Source organism: Thermobia domestica, chromosome 9, assembly GCF_964235325.1.
Source record: "Thermobia domestica chromosome 9, izTheDome1.hap1.1, whole genome shotgun sequence".
Taxonomy (NCBI): Eukaryota; Metazoa; Arthropoda; class Insecta; order Zygentoma; family Lepismatidae; genus Thermobia; species Thermobia domestica.
Genome location: NC_137462.1, coordinates 143,403,389 through 143,421,333, shown reverse-complemented (window position 1 = coordinate 143,421,333; position 17,945 = coordinate 143,403,389). Strand labels below are relative to the sequence as shown.

The following is a 17,945-nucleotide window of genomic DNA, read 5'->3' as shown; positions in this document are numbered from 1 at the left end:
ATGGATCTACATTAGACCTAATAAAAGAAGCTGTGGTGAAGAAGTAGAAAAATTCTAGCGCGGCTTTATTCTAGGTAGTGTCCCCGAGAAATGGAAAAAGGTAATGACGAATGAAGTTAGTAGACTCTCAGAGATCCAAGTGTGTTTAACTAAAAGCAAAATAACTTTGTTCATGGCCAAGTGAACAAGTGAAATAACTTTGTTCATGGTCAACTTCAAATTTTCTTTATCCCAGTTGCAAGGTATTTTCCCCATGGTGTCCTGAAAAAGCCAGAAACAATTTAAAAACGTCAAGTTTATTTACCAATGTAATGTCCGATACAACCCGATTCCACTTTGTCCGATACCAGCCGAACGACTTGCAAAGTATGAATGGCTATCTACCGGCTTGTAACAAGACGAATGGCACTATACGCCTAAATTATAATTTATACACACTAATAAATGCTGTGATAGCAATAATATATCAATACACTTACTTTGTAATAAGTTGCAGCCGCACAAATCCTGAAAATCTCCGTGCACCTGATCACTCGCAAAAGTACAAAAACCTCGAAGCTCGAGACACACCGTTCATCAGACAAGTCCACTATGGCGTGGGCTTAGCTAGTTCATTCTGATCAACTCACTGTATGCTTTGACAGGTATTCCCTTAAGCGGGAAATAACGAAAACTGTTTTTGTTCGATACAACTCGCTGTCCGATACCAAACGACTTTCCCATTTTAATTCTTATAAACAGATACAAAATATTTCGCCATGTGAGTGAACCTTTCGCAAGCCTGTGCTACAATTTACATTTTTATTTCGATAAAGGTACAAATACTGCACAGACCCCTGAAGCAATTTTTGTTGCTTATAGGCAAGATACGTTATCAAGAGCAAGAGTCAAAAGATGGTTTAATTGCTTTTACTCTGAAAATTTTGATGTCTAAAGTGCTCTGCGCAGTGGGTGACCAACCATGGCAAAAGTGGATAATATTCTGGCAAAAGTTGAGCAAGACCTTCATATAAACAGTTATGACATCGCCAATGATCTAAACATCAATCACCAGAGAGTGTTACCGTAAACCATTTGGAGAAAGCTGGATATAAAAAGATGTTCACATCATGGATGCCACATGAACTCTCATAAATATATAACCGATCGAATTTCCATTTGCGAATCTCTACTGAAACGTAATAAACTCGAGCCACTTTCGAAGTGTTTGATAAGGAGTAATGAAAAGCGGACAACCTACAACAACAATGTGCGAGAAAGATCATGGTCGAAGCGATAAGTTCCACTATCTGTGGCAAAGCCCACACTGGCTCCCAGAAATGTTATGCTGTGCGATTAGTGAGATTGGAAGGGTACTATGAATCACGAGCTCCTGCCCCAGGGGATATCGATACACTTGACTGTCTGTACTATCGAGAGTTAACGTGAGTACCTAACAATTCAAAAGAAGCGGTGGGAATTTGTCTATAGAAAGGATAGATACCCGCTAGATACTGAGGGAACTCAGCTGGGGTGGGAAGGTTTTAATGCATCCACCGTATAGCCCGGACCTGTATCGCCAAACTATCGCGTGTTTCGATTTCTGCAGAACTCTCTGAATGCTGTTAATAAGTTAGTTTCAAAAGAGACCTGTGAAAACCATGTGTCACAATTTTTGACCAGAAACCACAGAAGTTCTCTAGGTCCGGAAACATGGCAGAAAGTCGTCGAACAAAATGGTGCATATGTGTTTTCATAATGCTATTTTCAAATTATGTAAGTGTCAACATGCGTATTTCTAGGATTAGAAAAAAAATCACAGACGTATAAAGAAAGCAAAGTTACTGGGCCTTCTTTGCCAATGTGTTTGGCGGATCGTTGGATTGGCCGAGGTGGACCTGTACCGTGGCCACCTCGATCCTCCGACATCACACCCTTGGATTTTTTCTGTAGGGAGAAATGAAACGATTGGTGTATGAGACCCTGATGCCAACTGAAGAAGACCTCCTTGTTCATATAATTGCATCATCAGGGGCAATTGGGGACTCTCCAGATGTGTTTGCTCGTACCAGAAACTCTTTACTTCACCGATGCCATCTCTGTATGGACGTCAATGTCGGATAGTTTCAACAACATCTGTGAGGTGCGTACGTGCTCAAGACACAGTAGTAGTGTTTATGTATTTCTGGATTGAACTGTGAAGTGTTTGTTCATGGATAATACCTTCCACCATGATACTATTATTCCTTGCTTCCCATGTCTGATAGTTCAACCGTATTTGTTTCTTCCATGCTCGGTAGTAGGACTAATGACCTGCCTCGATTGTCCGTGGTTTAGAATGCTTGCGGATTGACTCTTTTGTCATGAACATAGATGAAACTGTAGTGTAATGCAATGGGTTATACGTTCGCTAACGCCTTTCTACTGTGCCTACTAGGTACTACTGTTTGCCTGTCACTGTGTGCGTTTATCCAACGTTTCTCTCCATCATTTATCCGAGGGTTCCGCCGTTTCTTTGATGAGTTCTCTGCGCACTCTAGACTGCTCACGAGTGTTTACATCATTGTTTTCTTCAGGTACGACGTTCTGTATTTCCCTTTTACCCACCTATGATATGTTCATTCCTTCTCGCCCTACGGCCAGTACGAATCGACTTTCTCACGGCTCTCGTTTGCAAACGATTTCGGCAAAACTCACGAGCGTTCATTGGCATTGGCAGTGGTTGTCTAGGGATGAGGTAGACTGGTTATGGTTGGCTAACACCTTGCTCACATTACCAATGTACTCCAGTACACCGTTTTTTTTTTTTTCGGAGAACAAGTTTCCTGTTGGGGGCAAGTGTCCCTTGGTCCCTGCGGCAGCGCCACTGATCACTCGCGGTAGTTTCGGTTATGTATCACAGCATTTCTGGTTCACCGTTTCTCGCCTTCTGCATCCATTTTCCGCATGTCAGTCTGTCCACATCAGTACCCCACCTTTGAGAAATTCCTTGCGCCGCGTCCCTACCAGGGCGGCTTCTGACACCATTCAGATATTACTTTCTCTAAACTGTTTGTGCCCGCTTGCTGTTGCACCTTTCCTTTGTCTACAATGAAGAGTGTCACACGTTTTGCTGCCATTCGCGAAAGGTTGTAGCGCGGGAATGACGCGCGGACGCGGAATTTAACAAAATGTCACAAACATTTTTTGTTTGTTTTCACGTGTAGATTCTTCTCCCAAGCGTTGTAAACGGAATATATATATATATATATATATATATATATATATATATATATATATATATATATATATATATATATATATATATATATATATATATATATATATATATATATATATATATATTAGGGTGTTCCTTATACAGGGTGTAACATTAATGCATGTCCAAAAGTGACGAGGTGATTGCGGACATCCAAATAAGTAAAAATGTTCCTATAAACATCGGTCTGATGCCGCTTCGCTTCCGAGATACAGGGTGTTCTAATGTGTCCAGTCCCTTTAGTGGCTTACTATGGGAAAGTGAAGTGAAATGGTCAATATTACAGGAATAATACAATCAAGTGGAATTATGCCTACGCAAATACATTTTCACTAACATGGAGAATGAAACTAATCAATATTTGAGGTAATTGTGTTGCCAGCGTTGCCAACCTGGTACAAAGTGTTATGTTTTCAAATAGTACTAGGCGTCCACACGAAGTGGGCAACATTATTACTCAATAACATTACTTCGTGGCTTTTGACATTTAATTACTTTGTGGCTTCACACGTAAGTTATTCTCATGTGCATTCATTTGTAACGACACAATAACACTTTCATGCAAGAGTTTTGATCTATGAACCGTTGTTTCCTATAGTGGGACGTTAATTGACTTCACATTTGGATGCCTTGTCTTTCGAAAATGAAGCGGGATCTGCCCAAGTTTAGGAATGTTTTGATGTCAGTAACCATATGCTAACATGTGGACGTCTAGTGCTATTTGGAAACGTAATACTTTGTACCAGATTGGCAACACTGACAACCCAAAAACCTTAAATGTTGACCAGTTTCATTCTCTGTGTTAGTGTAAATGTATTTGCACTGGGATAATTTCACTTGATTGTATTATTCCTACAATATTGAACATTTCCATTTACTTTCCCATAGTGAGCCATTGGAGGGACTCGACATTTGAACACCCTGTATCTCGGAAACGAAGCGGCATCGGGCCCATGTTTATAGGATGATTTTTACTTATTTGGATGTCCGCAATCACCTCGTCACTTTTGGACATGCATTAATGTTACACCCTGTATACGGTAATTTCGTGTTGGGAAATGCACACGCGAAATGTATTCTATGTGACTGTAAACACGCATTAGTGAAATAGCAACTCCCTACGAAAACGTTAACCCGTGCCGATTTGAGGACAAAGTCATGAGATGACGTTCCCATATTATAAGTCTAATTTAGAATGTCCAACTGTAATAACGAAGAAACCGAAAGAGATAGAGAAATGAAACTTTGCACGAAACAACTAGAGAAAAGAGGACAACTGCTCGTGTATTGACGATCATCGTCAGGTGAACAGTGTTGCCAATCCAGGAAAAGTTGTTTTTGTAAATCGAATGACCAAAATTGGATATCATCATTGGAAGCAACAATGAAAATAAACACAAAAGAGATGGTAAGGCAGATCAGTGTTGCAAACTTTTCGAGAAATAACGTGAAACATGTGTTAAATGCAAATGCCTCATTATAATCAGTTTTTCCTTTAAATCGTTTGTGCCCCAAGTGAGTGGAGTCCTAAGCTGTAGCTTGTTTAGCTTATACGTACATCCGGCACTGTATATATTACACCCAACACCTTTGATTTTACCTTCTAGTCAAGAAAAGTGAAGAAGCATACACAAAGTAGTAAAGAGAGTAATTTCTCTCGTCACACGCTCAACTGTAAATAACATTTTCATTTAAAAAATAGAAGAAAATTTATTATTTATATACTTTAACTGACAAAAGAATTATAAAAAATATATATAATTTTCTACAAAATACAATTTGGCTTGATTTATACAAAGGTATGCATATTATACTTGATAATTTATGGAGCACGATGACACTAAATGGTTTTCAACATTTTCTCTTCTTTTTCCCTTTTTTCTCCGGTATAGGAACATCAGTAACTCCTGGAGGAGCCCTGCCTCCTCGGGCTCTACCAAAGGCAGCGATTGCAAGATATTTAGCAGCGTCAACTGTAACACGAATTTCTTCGTCCGTTCCGTCCGCAGCGTTCACTTCCATCATATCAACAACTGTTAGTTTGTTCGTTTTGAAAGCTTGTTCCATTATCCAAATACCTTCTCGCAGGGTTAAGCCTCCACGTTCTGCAGGATTTAAAAGAAATATTAAAATTTGAATCATTATATTGTCAAGGAATCTTAATAATTCATTTTATTAATTTAAAACATTGTTCATTTTAATCTTAAACTGTAATAATTCTCGAAGATTATTTGTTTTGGTTATGGTATGTGTAATGTCTGAAAACATAGTCTGCGAATGTAAATGATGTAAATTGTCTATGTGATTGTAAGCATTTTTGTAATTTAATGTTTCACAGCTACACATTGCATCGGACAGCGTTATGTAAGTTATGTAAATACAGAGTGCTGACATGACGCTCCATTTTAAGAGGAATTGGTTAACGCACATTTCTTCAGAAAATCTCATATGCACGTGTATGGTTTTGACCCGAATTTTGAAAGCCATCTGCTGTAATGCACGCATCTTTGGTTGTATAATCCTACAGTAGCGTAGCGTGATATTCCGAAAGGGGGATGCCAAAGTTAGTCATTTGTGCGATATAGTACTACTGCAAGCAGCAATACATAGCTATTCCGAATAGAAATATAGGGTTATACAAAATTTAGGAGGAAGCCCCCTAATTGGAGGTCTAGTGGGGCATAGAGAAGCGAATGCGTGGATTACGTTAGAATTTAAAAACCAATTGTCTCAGCTCCTTCTTGCTACTACCGTTGTGACGAGAAAACTAGGCCCCACTTTTGTATGAACATTGTTTCCAGCATCGTTCCCTTCATTTCTTTCTCGTGGGCGGCTTTTTTCTTCACATACCACACGTCAATCTCGTTCTTTCAAAAAAAAAAAAAAATCGCCCCTATAAATTTGTCATCTTGGGTCCGGAACTCAGACGCCCGTTCGTGAATATGGGCCTGATTGTATATATAATTTGAAGATGTAAATACAAAGAACTTAAACCAATTCTGGGGCCTGTTTCTGTATCCAGATACTGAAGTCAAGGGCGCAAATCTGTCTTCAACTTTCGTGGGATGGGTAAGATTGTTCCCATAATCCTTTCCTTTTTTAACGATGTTCAAAATATTTATGAAGTTAAAAAAAATGCTGTGGAGGATTAGGGAATCAGAGTTGTCTATAACATCGGCAGGAGGGTACATTTTAAGGCTTATTGTGGGGGGAGGGGAGAAGAGACTCATATTACAGTAGATGAATCAGATTTCTGAGGTAAACCTGTTGTACTCGTATATTATATACCAAATGATGTAGATGAAATAGTGGTACATATCATTATTACAACTCAGTGCCGTGAGCACATTCTGAAATTTGAATATATGCATAATAATAATTGACATGTTTCTACTTACGCATCCAAATGATCCATATTAAAATTTTAGGACATTTGTTTTATAACAATACAAATAATGACTTCCCCAAAACTATGAAAGAAAATCAATCAGGCCTATATTTGGCGCAACAATACTCTTATCTGAGCAAAATTATGATTACCACAATAGCATTATAGGAATTGTTACAGGAATTAAACAAATGGTTGAAAATAGACTACTAATAATTAATGACAATGAAATATTAAAGAATACGATTCTTTTTTAAAAATGAAACAAGTCAAAGGACATCAGTTTCGTTTGTGGCAGTCGGATAGAAATCATCATCACAATCTCAAATCGGATTATTAAGGGGGGGGGTGGACAAAATTGTAGGGAACATGTTCCCCTTATGTCCCCGAGATTTGTGCCAGTGACTGAAGGGCCCTGGCACAATCTTTGCGAGTGACGGGGAGTGGTGGCTCTCTTGTCCTACCAGATCGGTGATCGTAATTCTACAGAATTTATGCCTGTGTCTTTGAGCTCCTTTACGATGAAGATTACAATTACGATGCATTTAGTTGTGATTAAGGCATAACTATTTTAATACTATTATTTACATAACCGGCATGCTTCAAAAATACGTTGAACTAACCATTTCCATTTTGTTCTATTTCCTTTATATTAGGACTCGTACGTTCTGTTCAGAAACTATAGCTTAGTTCAAAATATATACAGTTGGAAATACTTGAATATGCCAGCGTATATCTAAAGCAAATGTTGGGTTGCAAGGGATGATTACGAGTAAGAAGGGAAGTATTGCGCATGCGCATTCAACAGAAAGCAGACGACATTCCCGATGCTTTCAGTAGGCCTGGAAGCCCGAGGAAAATAGCATACGGCAGGAGGAAAGACAGAAAATGTGCATCTGAGCGACGCGCATGCGTAGGTTCCTCTTGTCAAAGTAAGTCGAGAGAGAGCGCCAGAAGATTGCAGTGGAAATAATTGTGATAATTACAAGCAAACAATTTATATATAATGAAATACGTACTTTTTCTTATTAACAGGGGATGCCGGGCATACCGGCGTTCTCTTACTCTACGCCGCTGATAATCCAGTCTTTTTGGTCGAGTCAGTGAAGGAGTGAGACGTGAAGAATTCGTTGACAGTCAACAGTCAGGATACTGAACAGCGATAACACTTATTGTCGAACAATTAGCAAGATATTGGAACTCCAAGAATAACTTAACAATCGTGTCGCTGACCATTAGTGAGCTGGATTTGGTGTCGAAATACTCCAAAGACTGCAGCATTACGCAGGGAGGATCTTTCGTAAATTGGAGGTCTGAAGTCATCAAGTTGCAGGTATGAACCAGTTAACCTTTCCTACTTATACATTGAGAATTGATCACCCACCTAAATTTACAAAACTTTTATTTCGCTACACAAACACACACTTCACACACTAAATTCTAAATAGAATACTGTTTTGCCGTCTCAAAACAATGGTGGAGAAGCCCCAAGCTCTATACTGAAAGCACATTATAGGTGCGTCCTTTAAAAACATTAGCAAGATAAGGTAATTTAGGATGTGCCTTAGGCTAATGTCACCAATCTGGGTTCGCTCAAATTCGCTCTACCTAAATTAAGGCTACACTCCACTCAGGTTTTAAAGGAGTAACAACCCATGTTGACAATATTTTCTTCCTCTATTTTTAATTTCTACACTTATTTCTTAAGTCTTAAATAGTCCCAATAGAACAGCATTTAGTAAAAATATATAGTAAGGAATTCACTAAAACAATTCAAGATTATTGCCCTTCCCTCTGGGCTTGTAGTTAGTTTGCGCGTCTTTCTCGCATAGGATCCAGGATTTGATTGCCAATAGGAGAACATTCAGAGAACTATCGTGGTGGTTCGGATTCCACTTTAAACTGTAACTTCACGTCTCATACAGTATATAGAACGCTAAACTTCAATTTAAAAGGAACTCATGATTATTCACTACTTTTCCTAAATATTCTAAAATTAACATGGGTTCCTATTATCACATTACGGCGCGTCCTCTGATTTTGGATTGAGAAGAGAGGCCCCTAGATATGAAGATTAGGGTTAGACAATTCGAGAACTCGTTTTTGATGCGTTACCCACCACAGCGAACGCGACCTAGGTGGCTACTCGGTAATTTTACTTTCGCCAGAGTTATAAATCATATTGTGAGCCAGTCAGGGTTTCCAGGTCTTTTTTGCCAGGTCTAGGTCTATAATAGCAGAGTTCCAATACTCTGTACAAAGCATCTTCCAATCAACTGTTTCTTGCTAAAAATCCCCTTGCCTCGGAACACATCTTCCCTTCATTTAGATATATTTTAAACAGCAGGAGTCTATTGTTCTGAAACGCACCAAATACGCTCGAGCCGATGTTTTCTGCCCGTTTTCATTGCTTTCGCATTTGCAGCGCATTGTGAAGAGCCATCCACATTTAAAGACATGGTTAGCGTATTCGAGACGTACGCATAAGCAATAAAAACGCTTTGCGAACGCTTCGAGAAGCCGTTCAGTTAGTTGCGAATATATTAAATAAGAAAAGGATGTCCTCCAGCTTGGGGATTTGACATAGTGTTGTTAAAATTCGAATGACTCATTATCCAAATATCCGAATATGTATCCAGATTTTGAACACGAATACTCGGATATTCAAATAACTTCAGAAAAATTATTTGAATAATTTTAACAATACTAGTTCGACACGAGGCTAACAACCTCATCCTTTTTTTTTTTTTTTTTTTAATCGCTTGTTCAGAGACTTTTAAAGAATGCAAGGTAATGACTCAAGGAAGGGTTCGGACCTCCAACTCCGGTTCATATCGGTCTCGTAGGTAGGTCTAGGATTTGGGAAGGAACCTGCACGGGCCTTCTAGAAGATACCATCCCCATCCTCGCCTGGTGGATGTGAAGAAAACAACCAGGGAACACCTAGTCAAACCAATCGCAGCGGCCAGACGAACCACCATAAAATGAAGTCGGTGTTCAACTCTGTGCGACCAAAGTGATGACCGCGTTTATTTGGGATCAGTATGGGGTATTACTACTTGCTTTCCATGCAAAGGGTATCCCAATTACCAGGATATATTATGCCTCACTAGTGCGTGCGTTGCGGGTTTCTGTGAAATCCCAGGGCGTGGCATGCTGGCAAAAGGTGTTCACCTCCTGGAACACAACGCATCCGTTCACTGCTCGAATGTTGGCCAGATAGATGCATGACCCTGTGTATGAAATCCGTCAGAGTTCGCGTTTTCTCTTGATCCACTTCTTTCCAACCATGCAGTCATTTTCTAATGGTAAGTACTTCTGTCGCTGTTGCCACACTGCTTTCTGAGGTGCAGTAATAGATTTTAGACCACTACACCTTACATTGCGTTTGAATTTACAACACAGCAACGGTGCAGAGTTACGAGCTGTACATTACCACATGACCTACACCTACGCAGATTACACACGTAAAATTTAATCGCTCTATGGTATTTGGAAGTGGGTCAGGGGAAAACTTTCTCATGGACCTCTCGTTAGCCGGCAAATTTGAAGGAAATTACACATGTGTAAATTATTCAGAAACTATTGATTTGCGACTCCCGGTTCATATAGATGAAAGTGTTCCCTTGTAGAATATCCCTTGCAAGGAATGCATCGAATTACCAGTCACCTTGTATATTGAACGTATAGGCCGAAAATGGCTATTCGTGGGCAAGTGGCTAACGGGTGTCATATCGGATTCGATTCCCGGTGGAAATTTCTACATCGGATAAAAACCGGATTAGTAGTGATTCCTCGGACTCCTCTTTAAGCAATAGGTCCCGTCTTCTATGACCTAGATCAGTGACTTCCGACTTTTTGACGGACGGCACACGCCCACTACATCGCAACAAACTTATTTTATTTTTGTTAAGAATAAAATATAATAGTGTATGTTTTTTTGTAAAATAGTGACTGTGTTGTACTGAGTATTGTTTCTTCTGCTGGAAGCGTTGACTGCTACAGTCTAAGTCAAAAATTATTTTAACTAATCATTAATTGCTTTATGGTTTTTAAAGTCTAAAATTTTGCGATACACCCTATGAGACTGTGCGACATACCGCTTGTCGCGATACACTTGTTGGGAATAACAAGAGAATTTTAACTTTAAATTACTCCATCAAAGGCGTTGTAGCTCAACATGGTCTCATGCTGACTTTATCTAGAACTTTGTTAACAAAGAAAGAAATTAAAATGTGATAGCAAGTTTCATATAGATTTAAATATATATTTAACACTTGTCCCTAACAAATTCTATAATGCCATCTAAATTTCAGTGCTTACTTCCAGCACTTACCTGGAGTTCCTGTGCTTGGGGCTTCTAAGGCATCCACAGCGTCGATGTCGAACGACACATGAAGAGATCGTGTATTATTTGGATTAATAATAGACAAAGCCAGCCTTGTGACTTCTTTAATGCCGTAGGTGTCAACTTCATCCATGCTGAATGCTCTAATCCCGAATTTGTCGAATACAACTCTACATTGAATAAAGAAGTTTAATTGTATATTTTTTTCTTAATATTGGGTTGACTCATTAATTTGTGCCGTTCATTTTCAGGAATACAGTATTTTGCCAAACGTTAGTGATGATGGCAGCACTATGGAATATATCAAACTATAGCTATATTATCAGTATATCACTTTTTCTGATTTTGCTGAAGCTGATCAATTTTTGTTTTACAGGATCAAGTTATGGGATGTCAAGTTGAAAAGAATGGTGATCCTCGACATGTTTTCATGTGAACAATGGTTCTAATGCAACAGATACATCCAGACAAATCTATGCAGTGCATGTAGAGAACGCTATTGCTGATAGAACCATTCGGGAAAACGATTTTACAGGTTCAGAAGTGGAATTTTGACCCGAGCAGTGCAACAGGTTCTGGTCGCTCATTCCACTTTGATGGGAACAGTTTGAACCACTTTATCCATCGTGATCCTCTTCAAAGCACCACAGAATTACCACGGGGATGAGCAGCGGATAGACAACTGTTGTACGACAACTTCAACGTGTAGAAAATATTCAAAAACTGGTTTCGTGGATACCTCATTCGCTCATTGTAGACAAGAACCAATATGTTGACATGTGTTGCTTATCCACCGTCATGAATCCTGTCGCTTACATCAGTCCTTTTTCTCCAGTATTGTTACCAGATATTAGAAATGGTGCATGCACGTGAACTTGAAGCAGAGAAAGGGATGGATCAGCGCAAACATAAAGCGAACACCATGTCTCAAACAAGATTTGAATCCTAAGAAGATAATGGTATGTGCCTGGTGGGACATGGTAAGAATTATTCAGAGTTAATTCCTATCCCTTAATCGTTCCATTACTGCTGCTGAATACTGTGATCAAGAGCAAGGTGCTTATATAACACTTCATAAAATAAATAAATAAATAAAAATGGCATTATCATTCACATCGACAACGCTAGACCACATTTAACACACATGACAACTTCTGTCATTCAGCAGCTTCAATGGAAAGAACTTCCTCATCTGGCGTATCTCCCAGATGTAGCTCTTACAGACTACCATCTTTTCCTGTTCCTATCGAATGCACTCTGCGACACATGGTTCGAAAACGACGAGCAGCTGAAAAATTTCATTGATAGCTTCTATGTATCCAAATTAGTTTTTTTTTCTTTTTCATAAAGGTATCCAAAAGTTCCTGAACGTCGATAAATAAATTGTGAACAAAGTGGGGGAATACATTAGTGATGCAACTGATTAGTTCAACCCTCACATAAAAAAAATTAATTATCCATTGATTTCAAACGGCACCATATTAATGAATCAACCTACTAAACAAGTATCTAACTTTTGATAATTAGAAACTAATATCATCTACGCTAAGAGTATTTGTTTATATGATTATTCGAAGTGTTTGTGTATGTGTGTTTTTTTCTAAGCAGATGTTGCGTTAATATTTTGTCTGTAGATACCAGTGATGAAAATGTGGCTTCCTCCCGCCTAAAAAAAAGGCATTTAAAATATTTTAAAGTTTCAAATCTGTTTTGAAGATTCCTCAATAGGAACTTCAATCTTTGGTTGGTGGCATGGTTTTGTAATCCTGCTCTTTTGAAGTCGAGATATTGTCGTGGGGAACAGTTTATACCATTAGGATTAATCTTCCATGATGGTATGTAAACCTGCCAACTGTACAAAATTCAAGCCCTGGTCACTGTTTGGAGCCCATGTTAATAGTAGACCCCACGCTTCATAACCTGGATGTAGTATGAAGACGAAAAAGGAAAAACTTAACTTGAACTATATTACTCACTTCTGGTGTTGACGGGGATGGGGGGAAGGAGAGTGGCTTAGTGGTAGAGCGTTTACCTCTGGTGCGTGGGTATCATGGTTCGATCTCTGGCCAAGTAAGTTTGTGGTAGACACCATCGTATTAGTGGCTTTTTTCGGGGCACTCTCGTTTGTTCCCACCATCTCATTCCGCCAATTCTTCTATCACTTGCCTCAATCATCCGCCTCTCTTAACATAAAGGACATAAACGTGGGACGTTAAACTGGAAGATTTCATTTTTCCGTTGTTGACATGCTTTCAACTAATAGAAACAGAGGCAGTGCAGTATCATACCAACTAATATTATCTTAGTTCAAACCAGTGGCAATATTTCAAGTTGTAATTGCAGGAATTGGAGAGAATGACCCTTTACTAAAATTATGACCATTACCGATACTTCCATCCATTTTTTTAAAAATTAAGTCAGTCCATTTTATTATATTTCATAACATCGGAGAAAATCATTTACTATCTCATTTCAAGATATTACGCTAAGATAGAGAGTTATAAAATCAAAAGAGATCAGTTATATATTTTTATGTGCTATTGATAATAAGCAGGGTAATAATATAGAACAATTTTCTCTGTTCATGTACATTCTATATATATATACACGCAATATTAAAGTTTTGCCAAAAAATGATAAATTTATAGTATTCTTCGTGGTGCATAACGTTGTCATAATTTTCTTCCAAACAATCGCAACAAAGGCAAAGGGGATTGAACTAGGCAGATATACTCATACTGTATATTGTTTTATTTTCTAAAAAAGTTTCAGATCACACCAATTACATAATTTGTTATTGCTTCTTTGAGTTTGATAACTGTAACTTGATAATTATGTTGAAAGTTTCGTATATCAATTGTTTTTCATATATATCATGATAGAGCTTCCCTGGGTGGTGGGAGATTCGAAATTATACATTTACATAAAAAAAATACAAATTTTTAGCAGCAAGAAACTATTTCAATTTATTTCCAGATGTTTGTGTGAAGCCAAAAAGGAATGAGTTAATGTATTAGGAGAAACTACAACATTTTAACTCCGAAAACATTCTAAGCTAAGGTGAAAAAGAATCAACAATCTCACGCACAAAAAATAAGTTACAATAACTGTGATGGCAAAACTCTCTGTATTCCAACTACTTGCTGTGTATTGAATTAAATAGTCGTCGCTGAAGGATGCATTTAACATGTACTGAGTTCAAGTCCAAATGATGCACAAAACATTGAATTAATAGTAATTAAATCACTGTCTTTGCAGATGTGTAGATTTTCAACACAAAGGAGTTGCTTAATTGATGTTAGTTCTTCTATTCATTGGAACTAACTGGGGAGATACAGTTTCGAATCTTTCTGCATCTTAATTTCCTAACTTCGAACTTATTGACTAGGAATTAATGGAACAACTTCTCGATTTCTTAACTTAGTCCTTGGGAGGAAGAGGTATGGCAATTTACAGAAGGTGGTAAATAGTAAGTAGGTGCTATTCGCGTGCATTGCGTTGTAACCCCTTGAAGGGGAGATAGGACTTGGGGGATGCGTGAAGCTGTCCCATTTATGGACTACAGATCATCACTGAACGACAACTTACCGGAAGAGGTAGAGCTAGATGTATCCACTGAAATGAGCGACTAAACCATGAAATTGGATCTGGGAAATACATGTGACCTCGTTACGGTCTTGCCGAGGTAGGTAGTAAGAACTGACGTTCCTAGTGCCGGAGGAGAGGCCTTAGCTATCCTCCAAAATAGGTAACTAGGTCGACCCTTGAGTTTGGGTGATCAGATTACGTGGTACCCCACCACATATGAAAAGGGGTAGTTGGTATGTCCGGTAGGATGGATCCAACATTCTATTGGTATGAAGTGGCAAAAGCTATCAATGAGCATTTAGTGTGTGTTCTTTGTCCGGAATGGGATACTCGTATTCTAACGCACTCTCTCGATTTCACAAGTAAATGAGGTAGTGGAATTAATCCTTTGTCCAAGGTTGTTGATATTCCCTACTGGGTACAGAATCCACGACCTTATCAGTTCGAAAATGGTCACTGTCTTTAAAGGGAGACAGCCTACATCAGACATTGGATCTGGTCAAGTACTGTGTACCTCTTCCGTAAACAGATGAAGTTCTGTAATATTTGAATGGCCCTTCCGCGGAAGAGTGTGATGGTCCCTCCCAATGGTGACCTACATATACGATTAGGTTCTGAAGGTACGTAGTTTAGCTATGAGGTGTAAGATAGATAGTCCTGTATTGCTTCTGCGAGCCTACCAGGGAAGATTTCCCAATTCCCAAATGAACATGTCTGTACGCAAACGGTCTACATCAGTCATTGGTTCTGGTAATGTAAGGTGTACATCTACTGTAATTAGAGGAAGCTCCGTATTGCTTGGAGAATTCTACCGAGCGGGGACGGTCAGCTTACTGCCTGCAGGGGAACAGATCAGTGACGGGGGAAAGTGGGAATCCCAGATTCTGGATAACGGTTTTCGATCCCAGTAAAAGGAAGGAAGCTGTACCGGATAAGGGACTGGCATCACAATCAATTGGTGACTTAACACGTACCATTATATCTGGGATGAGATATAGGAGTATCTCGACGCGTACGCGGTACCTCTACAAATGGTGGCAGCCAATGATGGATAGAGGTGGGCAGAGCAAGGAGTGAACAAACCCCCTCAGGCATGCCTGGAGCTCCCGGATTGGGTTGGACTCTGTCAGGCCGTAGCCATGCCGTGAGATTCAGTAGCTTATGTGTGTACTTATGAATTTTGGTATAAGCGAGCATGGACGGGAGGTGAGCTTGCCTTAACGCTCGGATACCATGCCTGCAGAGCATGGGAGGATTTGACTCGTTAGCAGGACCGCCTCGACCAGTACATTAACTGGTAGGCACTCAAAACTTTGGCCTGAGAGCCACTCGAAGCGACACAAAGTTGCCCAGAACCAATAACAATGTCTTCCTCCTTGCAATCTATCTTTGAAATGTTTTAGAAAGCAGTAACAGTAACGTCCCGAGGGAACAGTAAGTATGAATAGTCGTAGCCATGGTACGGATGGAGCATGAGACGCGAACGGCTTAAGGCTAGGTGTGAATTAGTCTTAAGGAGTTTCCCTTTTTATCCTTCCATACAATAGCAAAGTTGAGATCATTCTTGAAATATTGTGTAAATTTCCTTAAATTTGACGACTCTGAATATTTTAAGAATTTGACGTAGGGAATTAAGAACCTTTATAATGTACGTTCCGAACAAATTAGTAAATTATAGCTATACACTAACTGAAATACCCGGCGTTGTACAGGAAAAAATTATGTTTATTCATAATATATGAAAAGAAAGAACTAAATTGAATAAATAATGACAACTAACGCCTTAGGCGTTGCCTCTGCCAGAAAATAAGGAACCAAGTAGAATTAGAAACGGCAAGTAATTCATTCGCCGTTATCCATTTTACAAGTAAAGAATTGAGTAAATAAATAACCATGAGCAACGCTTTTGGTATTGCCCGTCAATTCCGAAGATCTTGACTAAACTTTGGCTTAGATGTTATTGGGAATGACACCAATCAGCTTGGCGACCCCGAAAACTATGGATTCGACACTAATATCGGTCATTTTTAATACTTTTACGACACCCTCTTCCCAACACCTAGGGGTATCTAACCCCACACTGCTTTTTTTAGGCTGTACGTGATATGTGAATATTAACCTGTTTTTAGAAATAAGGTCGCATACCAAGTTTCATCTTCCTAACATGAGAAATTAGTGAGATTTCCATATTTTTTTTTATTTTACATAAATTTTAAACCTCCTCTTCCTCGTTGAAGCCTCTTCCGCTCCCCTTTAGGATAGGAATGGTATGTAGTATGTATATGGTCTCGATAAAATCACTGAAGTATGCCACGTTAACAACGTAGATTTGTATAGCAGACAAATAAACACTTAAACATTCATTTTTACATTAAAGATTAGTATGTAGGATTTCCCCTCTAATAGCTGGATATACAATAATCGTTTTATTCTTAAGTTTATAGTTTGTTTCTGACTTAAAATGTTAAAAAAAAAAAAAAAAAAAAAGAAGTAAATTCTTCAGGTATTTGCTCAAAGTCTTCTTAGCGCTCGTTTTCATCTTTAATATTTTTTATACCAAATGAAATTACTTAGCTGCACGTACTTAAGCTATAGACCTAAATTGGAATTATTTTGAATCAAAGTTAGTTAAAAATGGATACTAGAGTAAATAAATAATATATGGAAAAACACTAATTCATACCTTTCGTACTTGTCAACACTGCGGAGGGCAATATATGCGACGTCTCTGGCCGTTAACCTACAGCATTATAAAGAAATAACAATGTATAAATAAATAATTGACTCTCATATATTTATCTCGTTTTGTGTTTATAATTTTTTCAACCCCAAATATCTGACAACACAGACAATCCTCGAGTTGCGTAAATTCAAACTTATATATGAAATTTCCGATGTAAGTAAAATTTATGAACGGTACTTACATCTAAAGCAAGAAATAGTATTACATTCTAAATTCTAATTTGAGAGACATCTAGTGAATGAGGTATAAACAAATTAAGTAATTAACTATTGCTTCACTGTTATTAGGATCATGCAAGTGAGCCTTGTAAAATTTTAAGATTATTAGGATCACGCTAGTGGTCCATATGAGTTTGTAATGTTATTAAGATCACGCTAATGGTCCTTATAAGATTGTAATGTTATTAGGATCACACTAATGGTCCTTATAAGATTGTAATGTTATTAGGATCACACTAAAGGACCTTATAAGATTGTAATATTATGATAACACTAGTGGGTCTTAGGGGAGGGTGGGGCAAGTGAGACACGTTAAGACAAAAGCGTCAATAACGTGCATGTTATAACCATTAGAAGCACGAAACCTGTGACAAACTAAATAGTAGTGTCTGCTGATATCTAATGAATAATGCAAAGTGACT

At 38.5% G+C, this 17,945-nt stretch overlaps 1 protein-coding gene across 4 annotated transcripts in view; it reads right to left on the bottom strand.

The window, feature by feature from the left end:
• Positions 1-4,967: 4,967 nt before the first annotated feature.
• LOC145694161 (arginase-1-like) overlaps positions 4,968-17,945 on the bottom strand; it is an 83,565-nt gene continuing 70,587 nt past the window's right edge. For all 4 annotated transcript variants that reach the window (XM_081770277.1, XM_081770276.1, XM_081770275.1 and 1 more), the window contains 3 exons: positions 17,246-17,302; positions 10,963-11,144; positions 4,968-5,343 (listed from right to left, as the gene is read on the bottom strand). In XM_081770277.1, the coding sequence (XP_081626403.1) occupies positions 5,090-5,343; positions 10,963-11,144; positions 17,246-17,302 (493 nt within the window). In that variant the 3' untranslated portion in view covers positions 4,968-5,089. The remainder of the gene's footprint in view (positions 5,344-10,962; positions 11,145-17,245; positions 17,303-17,945) is intronic.